The sequence below is a fragment of the Pomacea canaliculata genome, linkage group LG12, assembly GCF_003073045.1.
Source record: "Pomacea canaliculata isolate SZHN2017 linkage group LG12, ASM307304v1, whole genome shotgun sequence".
NCBI lineage: Eukaryota > Metazoa > Mollusca > Gastropoda > Architaenioglossa > Ampullariidae > Pomacea > Pomacea canaliculata.
In genome coordinates, this window is record NC_037601.1 from 16,914,309 (window position 1) to 16,931,637 (window position 17,329).

Here is a 17,329-nt window from a genome sequence, read left to right on the forward strand (position 1 = left end):
TTATGCTGTCGAGCGAAATACAAATGTCTGGACTTCGCCCTGCAGCTCTCCACACCGACACTGGAGAAACGGTCTTAACAGCTGCAAAGTTAGTTAACAACAATATTCATTTTGATTTCTAAGTTGTTGTGCGTGTATGTGCGTGTATGTGTGTGTGTGTGTGCAAGGCTTTTAATCGTTCCAGAAGTACTGAAGGTGATAATAATCCTGTCTTTCCAATAGGGACAGAAGAAACACTGCCATAAAATATATTTCTTTAACTTGATGGATAACGAACGAGGATTCTGTTAGCTCTTGAGCTTTCCATGAAGTACATACCATTAACATATTTTTCTCTGACTGTACTTATTTCGAATTACTTTGTTCATGTAATCTCTACATATTTTGAACCTATGTCTAAGCACAGACGAACTAGAGCACTTTAAGTGACGAATCCTTTCATTTTGCTACATCGATCAATGTTGCCATGAAAGGCTCAGACCACGGTGTTGCCGGGATGTGAAAACCCATTTGCCTGCGCCTACGTGGACAAAGCAGAGGATAAATAAACTACGGGTGCCTGCAGAGCTCCGACATATTGTCTGAAAAAAATATCTCTAGGAACTTATACAAAAGTCTGAAACATTAAAAGAATGTGGGTGAACAGGGTATTACTCGAGAAAAGTGAGCCATACTTTCATCGATGGTTGAAAAAACTCATGAAAGGTCAGGCGCACTTTAGTCTGCTCGAAACAGCTTCAAGGATCCTTGGCCAGCCGCGTGTGGAAAAGGTCATGAATTTCAGGGTCAACTATCCTGTGGATTGCTAGGAAAGGTATTTATTGTAGCTAATGAGATCATCTGCATCTGAAGAATAAGCGTTTCGAGACGTGGGATGATTCTATTATTATTACTACTACTACTAAAGCAGCTGAAAAATTCCCTAAGGACCACGAAAACGTGCCTCGGAAAAGAGTATTTCTGGGCTTTTTCTCTCGGCGATCTTTGTACTCGAGTCAGAATGCCATAAATCATGGCTGGATCGTGATGTGCTGAGCTCCACCTTGTCTGAAGCAGACATTTCTGGAAAACGTCCACTTCACGTGACATATAACAGTGAGACGTAGAAAGACTTGTTAAAGACCAACCTGAACGATTGGTGTTGTCTGATTGGTGTTGACTGCTGGCAATGTTGCGAATGGTGTACCAACGTGACGTAGTACACCGTTACCGGCGCTCGTTGATAGCAGGTACGAATCGGGTACTTTGCTAGCGGATAATTAATTAATGGATGGGTTTCGCAAGCTGAAATTTATAGGTTAGGTTTATATCCCTTATATATACCGATATCTGCACTAAGCAAACCGTGAAGGTTGGTCTTTAAATGAGTGCAGCTGTCTGGAGTTAGGGAGGCTTGTACGTGTGCAGCTGTCTAGAAGTAACGAGAAAGAAAAGAAAAGGCATACAGACGCAAATGTCTTTTATTTTTTAAAAAATGGAGACGAAAGCTGTTTACACAGTGGATTTTATTGCAAGACATCTTTACAAGTTACAAGCTCCTGAGTTCGATGTAATCTATCTCCATGGCGGCGTTGTTGCCATGCCACGTGCTCTCCCATTGGTTGCGTTTGGACCAGAAGTCAGCGTTGGCGTGAGGCGAGTTGTTGGGCCATGGCTTGGCCACGCCGTAGTTCCAGCCATCGGGGAAATAGCCGTTGGTGCCTCCGACTGCCACGTTCAGGATCAAGAAGAACTGCGACAAAATAAGTGTAAGTGAATGTTGGTGCGAGCACTGTTATGGTATGTTTATCCTTTCACACGCATTCTTTTGTTAAGACATGTTCTCAGAAAACTCGCGGTGGGTTAAAAAAAATTTTGTCCCAATTAAAAAAATCGCAAAGGAGGATTTATTTTTGGTCGTATGCACTACTAAAAACTACAGAACAAATAAATACTTTCATATTCATATTATAAAGGAAAGGTGTATGACTGTCATATTATTATCATTAAAAATATCAGATATGCAAAACATACATCCTGATCGAAGGGCGCCATTTTGCTGTTACCAGGCCATGGGCTGCCAGACACGTGACCAAGTTCCGTGAAACCACCGCCAGGAGGAGTCACACGCAGAACTTCCTGGCCATCGACGGAGGTTCTGATAAAATCCAAGAACAAAGATACAGCTTCAGAAAAATATTTGCGGTATTTAGAGCATCTGTACGGCTATTGTGTGTGTTTTAAAAGTATAATTTTTTTTCCAGTAATTAGCAAGTTCATTGGAAGCTTAATTAATATCAAATGTTTGGTTTGACATCAAAATTCTAATTTCCTTGTTTGCCAATCAGAAGGTCGATTTTTCTTCATTCCACCGCTAACGTGTCTTGGTAGTTTCTTGTCCTTCATTCATTTGAATTCATTTGTAAATGATGCATAGCTGCTGGAAATACTTACACAATGTGGTCGTGAGTCCAGTCCAACTTCCACGTGTGGAAATCACCTTGGAAACCTCCTGAGGATTTGCGCCTGATAGGGGAAACAATAATAAATAAAAAGTACACAGTGTCTTTTCTTCTACGAACGCTGAGGAAGTCGTTACCTGTTGATATAACAGTCAGTACTGGATATTGTCTACAAATTATGGAAAAATCCCCTGCAAAGTCACTGTCAATTCTGCGAAATTAGCAAAATTAATTTTACAGACACCTGCAAATAAAAGCAATGGCAAATATCACGAAATGTCTTTTACATGTTACGTATTCTTTTTAGTTTTAATTTTAAAACACAAGGGAAATGTATGTAGACGAGTAATCTCGACTCACACTTCACCGTGTGTCAGACCGTAGTTGTTGTGATCCCAGGCAGTGCCCCAATGAAGTGTGGAGGAGACTTCATTGACCCCGTGGTTGCCCCCTCCGTCACGAGCGTTGAGATTACCTGTAACGCGTGTGTCGCACGTGAGAGGTCAGAGGTCAGCAAGCAAGGCCAAATCATCGTCATCATCATCATCAACATCATCATCATCCAGGTTCTGGCTAGAAACTATTCACGGTGTACAACACTCGCGCACTCACGCACGCACAAGCAAGAGAGGTTAACGTACCTCTGGACTCCATGATGTCGATCTCACCGGAACGTGGCCAGGTTCCATAGACGCTGTCACGTGGCATCATCCAGATTGCTGATGAAAAGAAGACAGTTGACTTCTTTACAAATCATTGCCTGTGAATACTAAGCCATACAGTCGACTGCACTACATTACAGCACTCAGTGCCTGCCGACATGGACTGAAATGTTTTTATACTTTCTTTGGCCTCATTTGTGTAGTTTAATTCTTTTACACAATATTTACATTTTAAAAAACAATTCACATCATTTTCTACAATAATTTATATTTGACTTAATCAAATGCAAATTATTCTTAAAATGTTTGTTGTGTCTAGGAATTCGACCATAGGATTTTGAAGTCAGTGTTCACAAGGGTTTGAAAAAAATGTCGTTGCCAACACTTACCTGGCCAGATCCAGTCACCCACAGGGATGCGTGCTCGCACCTCCACCTGGCCGAACCTGATGGTGGGTATGGTGGTGACTTTGCCTGACATGATGGGTGGCAGCATGCCGTTACGACCTTCGCGGGTACAACCGTAGTTACCCGAGTTTGTACACACACCCCAAAGTGCTGCAAGTGGAGGACAAGGGAACAGCAAGTTCAAGGGAAAGAACTCAGTGAACAACGTCAACCGGTAGCAGTAAATTGGCAAAAAGAGTAATAATTTTTTTCTCGCATATTTCATGTTCATAAATTGCTTACAAAGTTAGCAGTGTCCAATAATAATACTAATACAAGTTTTATTCGTGCGCTTCTCAAATTCCTGTATCTCTTCCTTCTCTAAAGAATATCTAAGCGACCACAGCTCTACACACACACCTACACACACCTGTTCAGACATGGACACATGTCGGTACACCTAAACACATACACTCGTACATCATCCACAGGAAGACACCTGGGGACACAGGTAGTCTTATATACTCATATCATCACCTGTCATGTCCATAGTTCCCGTTGTGAGGAAATTTTCGTTAAATCGCGGATCGTTAATAGTCAGTGTCTGAAAAAAGATGAAGTTAAGTGTTCCTGAAAGAGTTATTTAAAGGTTAACTGGTGTGATAATTAGGTAAAGCTCAGAGCTCAGGGAATGAGATAAAGAAAGGTTTCAAGGAACATCTTCTGAAGTAAACTAAAGATTACAATACTCATAGAAGGACAACGAAGTACGAAATTTAGAAATCCTTTAAACTGTATGAAAAACTTACAATCATACAAAAATCTATTTATAAAAGTAGTGTTGTAGAACAAATGATCGAGTGTTTTGAACGGATGAATACTGACTGGCTTGAGGAAAAGATGTCCACCTTGAAGAAAGACATTGGCGTGCTCTGGGGTGTACACCTGGAACTCCCAGTTCTGTGGAAATGAAAAATATAAAAGGAAAAGCTGATTACAGGGCTAAAATCAACAGGAAATGAGATGAAGAGAACATAGTCATCTCTTCTTCTCATCTTTGGAGATGTTTTTGACACAGGAGTGCAGTTTGTAGTGAAATGAAATGAAACAAACTAGTTCTTTCTTGAAAGGAAACACTGACATGGTTATTCGTATTCTAAGACGATGACAAACATTCTCTTTTGCACCGTTACACACTTCAGAAATGTAAGATGACTCATTTGTGACAGCCTTGCTACACATGGTCAGAGAATCCACAATATAAAACTAGAAGGTTAATTTTTTTTATAAACAATTTTAGATAATATTTCGTGAAAGATTTGGTAGGTCTGTTCATTAAGACACAGGAGCTATTGCCCTTTCATGATGGCTTGCTATGAAAGTTGGTCCTACCATGCCTCCAAACATGGACACCTCGTACTTCCAATGGTTGCGATCCAGGTTGGCGCCATTGAAGTCGTCCCGAAACACAACAGCTCGAGTGCGTCGAGGGCCCAGAGTTGGGAGGGGTTCTGCAGTATAAACGAATAATTCATAGAGGAATAAATAATCATGGATTAAAGAATCCAGTAAAGTAGTGTTAGTTTGAAAAAAATCATGTCATGCCTGTTTTTTTTTTTGTTTTTTTTTTTGTCAGAGACACAAAAAATAACATTTAAAAAAGTAATAATAATGTGTAGGTATGATACTGTTCTCACGTCTTCATAAACACAGCGAGTTTTTCTGTGTTATCCATATGTGCAAAAGACCATACTATACCTACAGTGCTATCATTGCAGACACGTTTACCTGATTTTAAAAGCAAAGAAAAATTAACTCTGCGTTGAAATGAACAAGTGAGTAGTAATATTAGCCTCATTTTAGGAAGTAAGCTGTTCTCACCATATTTCCATGATTGTAATGACCCCTCATACTTGTCTTTACCAATCCACAGAGAAACTTTGTACAGCACTTTGTCTCCATTGTTTAGTTTGACTTTTTCATCTCTCCACCGCCAGGAAGACTCGTCTGTTTGGAAACGGTTTGCAAAAACGTAGAAAGTTTAATTACAAATCCAGTCTAGTAAGGCATGCTGTTTAATATTCATAATATGATAACATCACTAGAGACAAATTACATTCCCTTTGTTTCGTGAAATTAAATACTTATATGTGGAAAGTATTCTATGTGTTTTTATGTATGAATATGTCTTATATTGTTACACGATCGTCCGTATGAACGTTCGCACACACACACCCGAATCTACCCATGTTGTCTGTATGTTAGATGGCCTGATCTTAACACTGAAAAGTAAGCACCACCAAAAAAACCCAAACTAATTATTGTCTGTGATAAGACCGGGAACTAGTCTTTATGTCAATGTAAATGCTAAGTCATGATATACAGGTATACAATGTTTTTATCATTTTAATTTTTTTACTTTTTAAAAATTTCAATCAGTGAGGTGTGCGAGTATTCAGAACATCTGGAAGGTTTCTAACAGACCACAGGTATTACCAAAAAGAAAACAAAATTACAGACCCAGGTGTGACACACTTGATCTACGCGGATTAATACAACATTGTAACGACAGAAGGCATCCATGGAGAGTGATGCAGACAGGTCAACCCAGGTACCATAATAAAAGTCTTAAATTGAAAGCTCACTTGCCCAGCAAAAGGTCACCCTTGAACACAGCATGAACTCACACTCTTAATTAACATACAACGTCAAAGGTGGAACAAAAATGCGAGGTCACATCTTGGGGTCTGGGAAAGAAATGCTGACGTTGTTCAAAAAAAAACTTGGTTTCGTGAAATTCCTCGACAGTGAAAGATAGCAAAAAGTCACGAAAGAAAGCAAGATATTGTTTCTTCTCTGTCACAAAGGTCAGTTATTTTTTCCCTCCTTATCTCTTGGGATTTGGCAGTTGGTCGTTAGGGCTTAGTCTTTATGGCTGGCTTTTCTGGCAACCTGCTGTCGCTCCACACACACACTAACACACACACACACACACACACACACACACACACACACACACACACACACACACACACACACACACACACACACACACACACACACACACACACACACACACACACAAACAACACACACACACACGCAGCCGCTTGTTTCCAGAAACCTTTGCCGACGGCCTGATGGACAGGTCGTTTCCTCCCCTCGACCATTTGTTTTCCTTCCACTCGAACAGTGGTTCTCCACTATTCTGACATTGTGGCGATCACATAATTATGTGACAGATGTCGAAATTTTTATCTGCTACAATGTGATCAATATGGAACCGTATTTTGTCTTATGAATGAGTTACACACACCATTTCAGATACTAAAAGAATAATATTGCATCCTTTGCTTTCAAAGGTTCTAAAAATATAAAGAACAAGTGAAACCTAGATTAGGTGCTGAGGTTTACAGGGTTTTAACATACTTTCTTGTCTTGAAGCAGTCCCGGTCCTATGTTTGGATTCTCCCTTTCGCAGCTCAACCACGTAGTCGAAGTGTACCTTTCTAGTCCCTGGCACATCTGTTAAAAAGTACAGAGGCTCGTTTAACACACGTACAGATGTAATAACTTACTCAAATGAACTCGAACTTTTGAAACTTTTATTGAATCCCAGTATGTGGCCATGGTCTCCACGTTTCATATTACCAAGATATCGATATGGAATACAACCGAGAAAGAGTGTGAAAATAATTGTAGTCTCTCCGTCTTACACTTAAAACTGAAGCACACACGTACACACACCACCTTGGCCATCCTCTCTCCCCACACACATAAAGTAAACATATAATAACTATGGAGAGTTCAGGATTCAAATGAAAAGTGAAGTTATTACAATATTTATTTCAGATATAAAACATCTTTAGCGCCCTCTTTAATTAAAACTTGGAACAGACTCATGGCGCAAAATGAGAATGGCAGCGAGATTGTCTCAGAAAACTGAAATAAGTCAACTGTTTGCTGTAATAACGAAGTCAACATTTACATAAAATTTACAGCTTAGAACTGACACATGGCACACTGTCACTAGTGTCATATTGTCACAAAGAAGAAGCAAGCTGTCTTTGCGGGATACAGGAGGAGTCCTGTGAAAGTACCATGCTGCTATAAGCTACAGGAAAGCGACTGATTGCTGTCACAATGTCTCTAATGTACTTTCAATCTGTCTCAATAACTCCATGAATTCTATGAATGTTACTCACGAGGAAGGCTAAACTCCAGTCCGCGGTCGTCCTGGCGAAGAACAGCCTCTGGGACCGCCGCCACTACCGAGATCGCCGCCGCTAGCAACAACAACAACAACATCTTGAGCAGCTCCAGCAATGTCAAGTTGAGCCGAAGTCTGACGGAATAACTTCTGCATTTGTGGGATCTACTTTTATCTGGGGAGCCCAAGGTCGAGCCAAAGTTTGCGAACTGGGAGGCCAAACAACCGGGAGTTGTCGGTCGTGTTGTCCTGTTTGTCGCAATACGCCGAGCACGTCTCGTCTCAGTCTCTCTCTCTCTCACACACAGAAGCGGACATCCGTATGCTTTTTTGCATTACACAAAGACATTTAAACCACATCTGCAAGTCTTGTGGTTTTAATATATTTAAAATTCAAACGCCTCCCCTCGAGTGACAACTACTCAGCCTCTTGGGATGGACGTCCGGGTGAATCAGGATGCAGACGCCGACTCTCTTGTCGGTCGTCCTGTCCGTGGGCAGGTTAAATGATGAAATCCGTTGGCTTTGCTCACCTTCGTCTCAGCCTCCATTTAAACTTAACTGTATGTATTGAACAGGGACGCAGTTAATTAGACACAGTCGTAATATTAATTTCTTTTTTTATTTTAAAATAACATGTTCCACAGAAATTGTTTTACACTTTGTAAAAGTCATTTACAAATATGCAGCAAACACGAAGAAGAGAAATTGCATTCATTACATTCTAGGAAGGTTCTGATTTCATTTACCATAATTAATTGGACTTTGCGATTTAAGTAGCTGAGCTGGAAGTGTAAAACTTTCCCGATAGTTGGCACACTTATGACTAGTTTAGTGTAAAAACTATTTCTTATTTTAGATCGCATTTGCCGAATTCCCAAAGCAAAGAGAAAAGAGAAAATATTGTAATGCTGTAAAGTTATCTTGTAGTCAATGTATTTTATACAAAGGAAGTTGATGGAAAACGAAAACAGTCCAGGATGATGATGAATATCATGACAAAAAGGCTCAGGACAAACCATGGACACCAAAGCAAATGGAACCCATTGAAAGGTACAACGAGGCACAGAACTAACCTCTTTAGACCAGTAAGGTGAGTTGTTTATTATTATTATTATTATTATTATTATTATTATTATTATTATTATATTATTATTATTATTATTATTACAAGGAAAAACATCAAGAATGAGACGGAAATAGTTGTTTCACCTTTTGTAACACCATGTAAACGAAAAATTAAGAGGTAAAGATTTACAGTTAAACATACACTTGTGCGCTTGCAGATATAAGAGTGCAAGATGCTGTGAAGTACTCAAGTACTAGAGTTGACAAAAGGTTGCATGAAAAAAACTTGACATGCATGTGTATGAACTAGCGAAATATGAAGGGCGTCCATCTGACTTCATGAGACCACACCCAAGTGAAACAAAGAAATGCCTGCAAGTCATTGTACCACTTCTAAAGAGATAACAAAGAAATGACAGTTATTTATCAAGGTTTTCTGCGTTGTGGTGGTAGGGGGAGTTGGAGAGAGGTATGTTTAATATCTTATCTTGAAATGGTACGTGGAAAGGAAAAAAAATGTCCATCTAAATGATAGAAAATTATCGGCGGGACACACTTTCATGTGTCGCATTAACATTCTGCATCGCCTTATAGGACCTCAGCACGAACTAATATCCCTGGACTGCTGGCAGACGAATTGTTTCCAGTTAACTGCTAAAACGACATAGCTTCCGGTTTATTCACATTTCAGATTAACTACTAAAACGGGGCATTAGACGAAATAGTTTGTGCTAGTGGACATGTACTCATGCTATCAATGCTGTGTGTTAACGTATGGGTGGGGACGTGTCTGTCCGTGTGTGGTGTGGGTGGATGGAAGGGTGGTAGGGTTTGGGAGGGCAAGCGATAGCATGTACGTGACCTGAAAACACAGAGAGATATCAAGCAATGGTCTGTTAATCGTATGAGCAAGACGATTCATACGCGAACACACACAAAAGAAAAAAACCCACCACACACATACACTCACGCATGCATGCACGGATCTCTATCTGTCCATTCTTTTAGCTACTGGACGTTTCTTAATGAATAACTTTCACGGGCAAATGTGGAAATAGGACATTTTGACTTTAGTGAAAGGGAAGCAACACGTGGAAAAAAAGAATAACCTTTGCAAATGTTGCATCCCTTCTATCACACACCCTAGAAAAAAAATTCTTGATGTGCTTCTGGACTCTTGAGAAATAAATGAAGAAAGCAGAACCAAGTTTACAGTTTTTGTTTATTTCTTCAAATAAATGTCGTCAAATAAGTTACAAGCTCCTCAGTTCCACGTAGTCTATCTCCATGGCAGCGTTGTTGCCATGCCACGTGCTCTCCCATTGGTTGCGTTTGGCCCAGAAGTCCGCGTTGGCGTGAGGCGAGTTGTTGGGCCAGGGCTTGGCCACGCCGTAGTTCCAGCCATCGGGGAAATAGCCGTTGGTGCCTCCCACTGCCACGTTCAGGATCAAGAAGAACTGCAACGAAGAAAACGGATGTCAAAGGTCCTCCCAAAGGTTCCCCTCTCTCCCCCCCAAAAAAACCCTCAGCTGTTGTGGCTACTTTCTCCACATGTATGATTTAGTTTTTCGCTCTCTATCTCACCTAACATTTTATAGTGCGCAGAAGAGAGCTGTTAGAATGTGTGTTATTATACGACAGATAAAGTCATACATCGTGATCGAATGGCGCCATTTTGCTGTTGGCTGGCCATGGACTGCCTGTCACGTGTCCGAGTTCCGTGAAACCACCGGCAGGAGGAACCACTCTCAGAACTTGCTGGCCATCGACAGAAGTTCTTCCAAACAAACACATTTTTTTATAATTTTATGAAACAATGAATTGTGATGGTAAAAGTGAAATCTTTTGCACCAGCCTGATACAAAGTATAAACAGCTTCAGCTATTCATTCTAGTTTATTTACTGAAGTTAATTATTAATATTAGAAATATTTTCTTTACCAGCACACATCCTAGCATGTTGGTTTTGTTTGCAATGTTAAAACATGTTAAGCCACGAAAAAACCCTCTGACAACAGCTTTTTTCAAACAGAATGAAAGATGAAATAAAACTGAGCAAAATAAATAAAGAAAAAATTTTATATAGCCGCATGAACATAAAGAAGTACAGAAAAACGAAAGTTATTAAAGGTAAACCTGATGAATTAAAACACTCAATAGTAAGTTACACCACTACGATCTAAATACTAAACACTACTGGGGTACCTACATGATGTGATCGTGAGTCCAGTCCAGCTTCCAGGTATGGAACTCAGTGTGAAAGTTTCCTTGGCTTTTGCGTCTTGAAAGAAAAAAAAGAAAGTTTTATACCTCCCATAACTTACTGTAGGTGTATCTATTGTAAACGGACGAACAGAGGACACTGGATACCTTTTCACGAGCGTTGGTGGTACAAATGAAAAAGTTTAAGCGAAGTTCAAATGGTCGTTAACAACCGGCATTATCAATTCAATATATTTAGTTCGAAGTCTGAATAAAAAGATATTAAAACACGAGAAAATTCCATCTCCACAGTATCGACAATAGTTTTCACAAACCTAAAACAGAAAGTTGACGATGAAAATAATGTCTTACACCTCGCCGTGCGTGAGAGAATAATGGTTGTGATCCCAGGCAGTGCCCCAGTGCAGGGTGGAGGAGACCTCGTTGACGCCATGATTAACCCCGCCGCTGTGAGCATTGAGATTGCCTGCAACACATAACAACGACAACAACAACAGTTCAGAGAGCAAAGTGCATCACCCAGGTAGTCACTGTTGCAGACACCATGAAATTTGTGACAAAAATAACTTGCATTGATGAAAAAAACAAAGGAATTTATGACACTGAGAGCCGCTCGCTCACTCACTCTGTCAAAGTGTTCACAAAGAGGCTGGCGTACCTCTGGACTCCATGATGTCGATCTCACCAGAGCGTGGCCACGTTCCATAGGCACTGTCACGTGGCATCATCCAGATTGCTAGGAAACAGACAGTGCGTACTCACAGGTAACCACCGTCAAACTGTCATCATCATCATCATCATCATCATCATCATCATCATCATCATCATCATCATCATCATCATCATCATCATCATCATCATCATCATCATCATCATCATCATCATACATACTACATGAAGTATTGCCTACTATGTGGTATACCTGCATGCCAAAGTTTAAATGTTTTGGTAAAGTATTTTCGTGATGTATTTGTTGGGATACAGACAAAAAAACAAAAAAAAAAAAAAAAAACAAAAAAAACAAACAAACAAAAAAACAACAACAACAAACCATCACTCACACTTTCTCATGTAAACAGTTCTCGCCACTCGACACTCACCTGGCCAGATCCAGTCACCCACAGGTATGCGTGCTCGCACCTCCACCTGGCCGAACCTGATGGTGGGTATGGTGGTACTTTACCTGACATGATGGGGGCAGCATACCGTTACGACCTTCGCGGGTACAGCCGTAGTTACCCGAGTTTGTACACACACCCCAAAGTGCTGCACATGAAAAATGCAATAAAATACAGCAAAAAGGAGGGTAGAACACATAGAGATATTATAAGTAACACCCTTAATAAATAATACACATGGTTAGACAGACAGTCGGTTACACTATACCCAGATATGATCACATCCCAATAACACACGTGCACGTACATAGACGCCCTGTTACATATATATATATAATACACTTTCCAATAAATATCTCTCGCACGCAGACACCTTGTTACCCAGATGCAAATAATATCAACAGATAACAAACAAATAACACATGCTTCAACACAAATTCTAGCTGACGCACACAACCTGTCATGTCCATGGTACCCGTCGTGAGGAAATGTTCGTTAAATCGTGGATCAGAAATGGTCAGTGTCTGAAACACAGTTTTTCTGTTAAACATTTGTTTCTGCGTTCAACATGTGTGCAAGTGCACACCGAGCATCAAATTAAAACATAGACGTTGTGCCTCGTTTCTGTAAAAAAAATAATTAAAATAAAAATAATAATAATAATAATAATAATTTGTAACGCGCATCATTACGACCAAGATAGATCGCACTATCTGCACAGACCAGTAAATACTAAGTTTATAATTTCACGGAATGAGGAGAACGATTCAATAAATGAATAAAGGAATACTGACAGGCTTGAGGAAAAGATGTCCATTTTGAAGAAAGACGTTTGCGTGCTCTGGGGTGTACACCTGGAACTCCCAGTTCTGAAGAAACCGAAGAATAAGAAAAAAAAAATCATTAACGGAATTCTCCAATTACCACAAGGTAAAGTGTCTTAAGTATAACGATTTTAATGAGTATTTCCTCATCAACAATGCACTGCAATAAATTCCCTTACAATGCGAACTTTCACGACCTATTGTATTAAAATAATGTTATGCCATGCAACAACAACACTGGAACACTGATTGCACTTAAACGAGAGAAATACTGTTTATAATTTGCCGGTATTTATGACAGTAGACCTACCATTCGCCAAACATGGACACCTCGTACTTCCAGTGGGCCCGGTCCAAGTTGGCGCCGTTGAAGTCGTCCCGAAACACAACAGCTCGAGTGTGTCGAGGGCCCAGGGTGGGAACGGGAGCTGAATAATAAAGTGCATTGTACACTGTTCTTAACAGCTTATAATCTGAGATATAAATTATCTATTCACGTATTTTCAATGTAAAAATATTGTTAATAAACTTGAAAACATGTCACCTATTTTGTCAACGTCTGAAAATAAGGAAGAAAAAATATTGAAAATATTCTGCGTGTTGTTTTTTTAATTACAGTGCAAATTTTCAGTATTTCCATCGCAGAATATTAATGTGGTTTTCTTCAATAGGAATAGTTTCAGGGGACATAAGTAAATGTGTGGTGACAGGTCCTCTGTCCTGACCATATATCCACTGGCTTGGCAGCCCCTGAATCTTGCCGCTTGCAGTCCACAAGGCTGTAGAGTATTGCACTTTATCCCCCGGGGCAAGTTTTATCTTCTCGTCTAGATACCTCCAGTAACCATCTCCTGCAAACAGTTTTGATGAGGGAAAACTATTTTTAAAAAATACTATCAATGTGATAACTTAAGGAAAGTCCCGATAATTCGACATTTTTATTGGTGGCCATCAAAATGATAATTGTATTGTGTTGCTGTCTTATTGATTAATGTTCTTGTTGAAATTACTTGGTTACTCTGTCATCTGTTACATGTGTGTATGTTTATAGATGAAATACATATTTTTAGCGTAAATGGAAGGTAGAAAAATAATAAATGCCACACCGTTTATTGAAGCGACTCCAGTTCTGGTGATGGCACCGTCATCTTTGGATTCAAGTTCGTAGCTGAAGTGAACCTTTCTTGGTACCCGCCACATCTGTGCACATATACAGTCAGTGCGTTATTTAGTTGTTACGTATGTGCAAAACTTCTAAATCATTTACCTTACAAACGTTCTTAACTTTCTGTCACAAAAGAACTACAAGAGCTCCATGAACCCGGTTTATTGCTATCATGACACAAAACAAACTCAGTTGAGAACATGGCTTACGAGGAAGACTGAACTCCAGTCCACGGTCATCCTGGCGAATGACAGCCTCTGGCAAGGTTGTCGCTGCCGCCACAGAGATGACCACCGCCAACACCAACAACATCTCCATCAGCTCTTTCAGAGTCAGACCGAGATTGACCGAATACCTTTTTTAAATAAGTCATCTACTTTTTCTTGTGAAGTCAAATGTTGGGTAAAAGTTCGCGGCATGGGAAACAGTCACGTGTTCATTTCCCGAGCTTTCCTCTGGATTGTGTCTACACAGACTTAAGTAAATATTTTCGTAGTCCTGGTGTACTTTAATGATAATTTTCCCTAAGATATGTATGTTTACTGCAAACCTACAACTGGACTTGCAGCTGTAGGTATTTCGACCATTTAAACTTTCTTTACAAAGGATTTGTACGGATGGAGATGAAACGAAAGATCAAGAAAGCGAAATTGGGAAACATCAGATGATGGAAGGAAGAAAAGCCTGAAAAATAATGAGCTGGTTAAAACTAAACATTTCTAGACAAACATCAAACTGACAAACATCTATTGACAATCTGTAAGAGCGACCTGAGCTATGAGACACATAAAGGTCATCATCATATCAGACTTGTCGAGACCACACCCAGGTGAAACACAACTATACTGTGTCACGTGCCGAGATAGCAGGTCAAGGCTATTTCTGGAAGAAGATATAAATATTTCTGAACGCAACTTACCTCGAAATATAAGACAACATTTCTGACTTTTTTTTTTTCCACCGATGCCAATACTCAACAGTACCCAGGACTGTTGCCTCTATTGATGTGAAGAATGAGAAGGCCATGAGTCACGATGGCAGATGAGTATCAATAATACCATCCAGATTTTAAGATTAACATGTCGGGGACGGTATCAGTGAGAGGATATACAAACAGCAAAAGGACTGAAGAGAGAAGAAGTGAAAGAATCTCTAAGTCTGGAATATTTGCTGCCTACTGATAGAAGTGAGGATTGAAATGTGTACAATACCCGGCAATATTCAGAAAATATCTCAGACTTCACAAGCCAAACCCTGGAGTGAAGCAATCATCCTAAGCTGATGCTGGGGATGGTAAGAGCGGCGAAGGGCATGATTAAGTTTACAATGGCATAGACAGGTGTGTCCGTCATGGTACCCCCACCCGAACATGGACTGTAAAAGCAGCGTCCCTCCGATGGATACCCCCAATAAGGGACAGTCGGTGGCATGTAGCGAAGGTATCCAGAGAAGAATAAACTGTTGCTGTCTGGACCGTCAGTGAAATCATTCATCAGACTACATGTAAACAAATAAATGTCCACACGTGTATTTGTCCCGGGTGGCATTGCTGACCCAGTTCCTGAGTACGAAAAGTGCGGGAGAAAGGAAGTGGGGCGGGCAGTGAGCGGGTGTCAAAGACGATACAGAAACCATTTTTTTTTCCTGCCTTCAGGTAGAAGCAAAACTCATATCAAGAATGAGGTTAAGTGTCGTCTGCTGCGAGTGAGATAAGAAAAGTAGTTTGTAAGGAATAATGGTATATGAGGCCGTCGTCTGCGTGATAGTGATCGTGACATGTCACTAAAAATACCTAGGTGTCTAAATTACTTGAAATCTGAAAGCTGAGACAATAAAAAAAATGAAGCACATTGATCACTATTTTTATCTTGGGAATTTCGCATGACTGGTAGGTTTCACGTGCATCACATCTCACGTGACCCTCCAAAAAAATTTACTACTCCAAAGCAATCACTAAGTGATTAATAATCTTTCTGTACCGGTAAGACCTCTGAGTTACAGAAACAAAATATATTACTGCTTCTGATAATCACCATGACTAAATCTTTGTTTTTATTGACACATGTGCGCTCGCGCGTGTTTGCTTGTGTGTGTGTGTGTGTGCTAGTCACGTGTTTCGTATGCGCTCCCACGTCGAGCAGCAGTCTCCATGCATGGTGGTGTGGGCAAAAAAAGAGTTCCAGGCATTTCTCTTGGGATCGACTGTTAGCACCAATCACTTACATTATATTGAGTTTCTGTTCATCCTTCTATCTTCACAACTCAGAGACTGTCAGGAACTGCAACTGTTGGCTGCAGATTTTAAAAGAACCTCAGGAGGAGAAAATGTCTTCAAAAGTCTGGGCTGCAGGTCTGTCGCAATAGAAAGGAGAGGTTGCTTGTCCAGTATGCTGAATAAATCCACCGTTACAACATCTTCATTCACTTCTAGGTGTATTCCTCCTAACGTAATATTTTTCTTCACTTATTCATTGCCAAACGTGTTGTCGCTGCAACTCAGAGAAATTTGTCCCCATCAAACGAAATTTGAGGAATGCCGTTGAAGTTTTGGACAGGGATTGGTTCCTCAAGAAATTTGAATATTGCTGTGAGCTCCCCATCCTGATTTTTTTTCGACTCCTTTTACATCACTTATATCACCACATCGGTGTGCCTAGTGCGGCAAAACATCATTTTCAACACTCGCTGATTGACTCAGACTCGAGACATTTCCAGAAAACATCATCGTCTTCAGTCAGGAGCTCCAAATTTGTCAAGAGCATGACAAACGAACTGCGCCAGGCCTCTTTTTAAACGGACACCATCGATCGAAGAGGACAAACTATCGCTTGGGAAGCTTTCACTTCATAAAATGTAGTCTTGTGTCCTGCTTTGCGTCGGCAGCGGATCCAAATGCGAAATCTTCCAGCTAAAGAAGTTTTGCAGTCCCCTTGGGAAAGGAGGAAGACGTTAGAAAACCGGTGGAGGAAAACGTGATTGGAGCTCAGAAAGGCTGAAGAAGACTTTAAGAAAGCTTTTGACAAAAGACCTCTGAAATCACACTTACACGAATCACGAATAACGAAAGAACACACACACACACACACACACACACACACACACACACACACAAGTATCACATTCTACCACAATCGACGACAAAGATGAAGGGAACTTTCATCGCTCCATGTATTTGTAAACTGCAGAACTAGGAAACTAAACGGTTGACATGGGATGGGAGTACTAAAGATGAT

The 17,329-nt window shown here is 40.3% G+C and overlaps 2 protein-coding genes across 2 annotated transcripts; both read right to left on the reverse strand.

The window, feature by feature from the left end:
- Positions 1 to 1,486: 1,486 nt before the first annotated feature.
- On the reverse strand, positions 1,487 to 7,855 carry LOC112553259 (beta-1,3-glucan-binding protein-like). The gene is made up of 12 exons (XM_025220359.1): positions 7,695 to 7,855; positions 6,919 to 7,014; positions 5,371 to 5,496; positions 4,882 to 5,000; positions 4,375 to 4,449; positions 4,027 to 4,093; positions 3,493 to 3,660; positions 3,083 to 3,160; positions 2,802 to 2,916; positions 2,434 to 2,505; positions 2,014 to 2,137; positions 1,487 to 1,732 (listed from the first exon to the last, which is right to left on the reverse strand). The coding sequence occupies exons 1-12, from the start codon at positions 7,795 to 7,797 to the stop codon at positions 1,529 to 1,531; spliced, it is 1,347 nt and encodes a 448-aa protein (XP_025076144.1). The 5' UTR covers positions 7,798 to 7,855; the 3' UTR covers positions 1,487 to 1,528.
- Positions 7,856 to 9,971: 2,116 nt separating this feature from the next.
- LOC112577422 (beta-1,3-glucan-binding protein-like) lies at positions 9,972 to 14,466 on the reverse strand. Its single transcript, XM_025260488.1, is given in 14 exon segments — positions 9,972 to 10,224; positions 10,421 to 10,544; positions 10,976 to 11,047; positions 11,341 to 11,455; positions 11,648 to 11,725; positions 12,090 to 12,153; positions 12,155 to 12,255; positions 12,565 to 12,631; positions 12,902 to 12,976; positions 13,093 to 13,105; positions 13,242 to 13,359; positions 13,657 to 13,782; positions 14,038 to 14,131; positions 14,306 to 14,466. Coding segments are annotated over 14 exon segments (1,281 nt in total). The 5' UTR covers positions 14,336 to 14,466; the 3' UTR covers positions 9,972 to 10,020.
- Between the last annotated feature and the right edge of the window lie 2,863 nt (positions 14,467 to 17,329).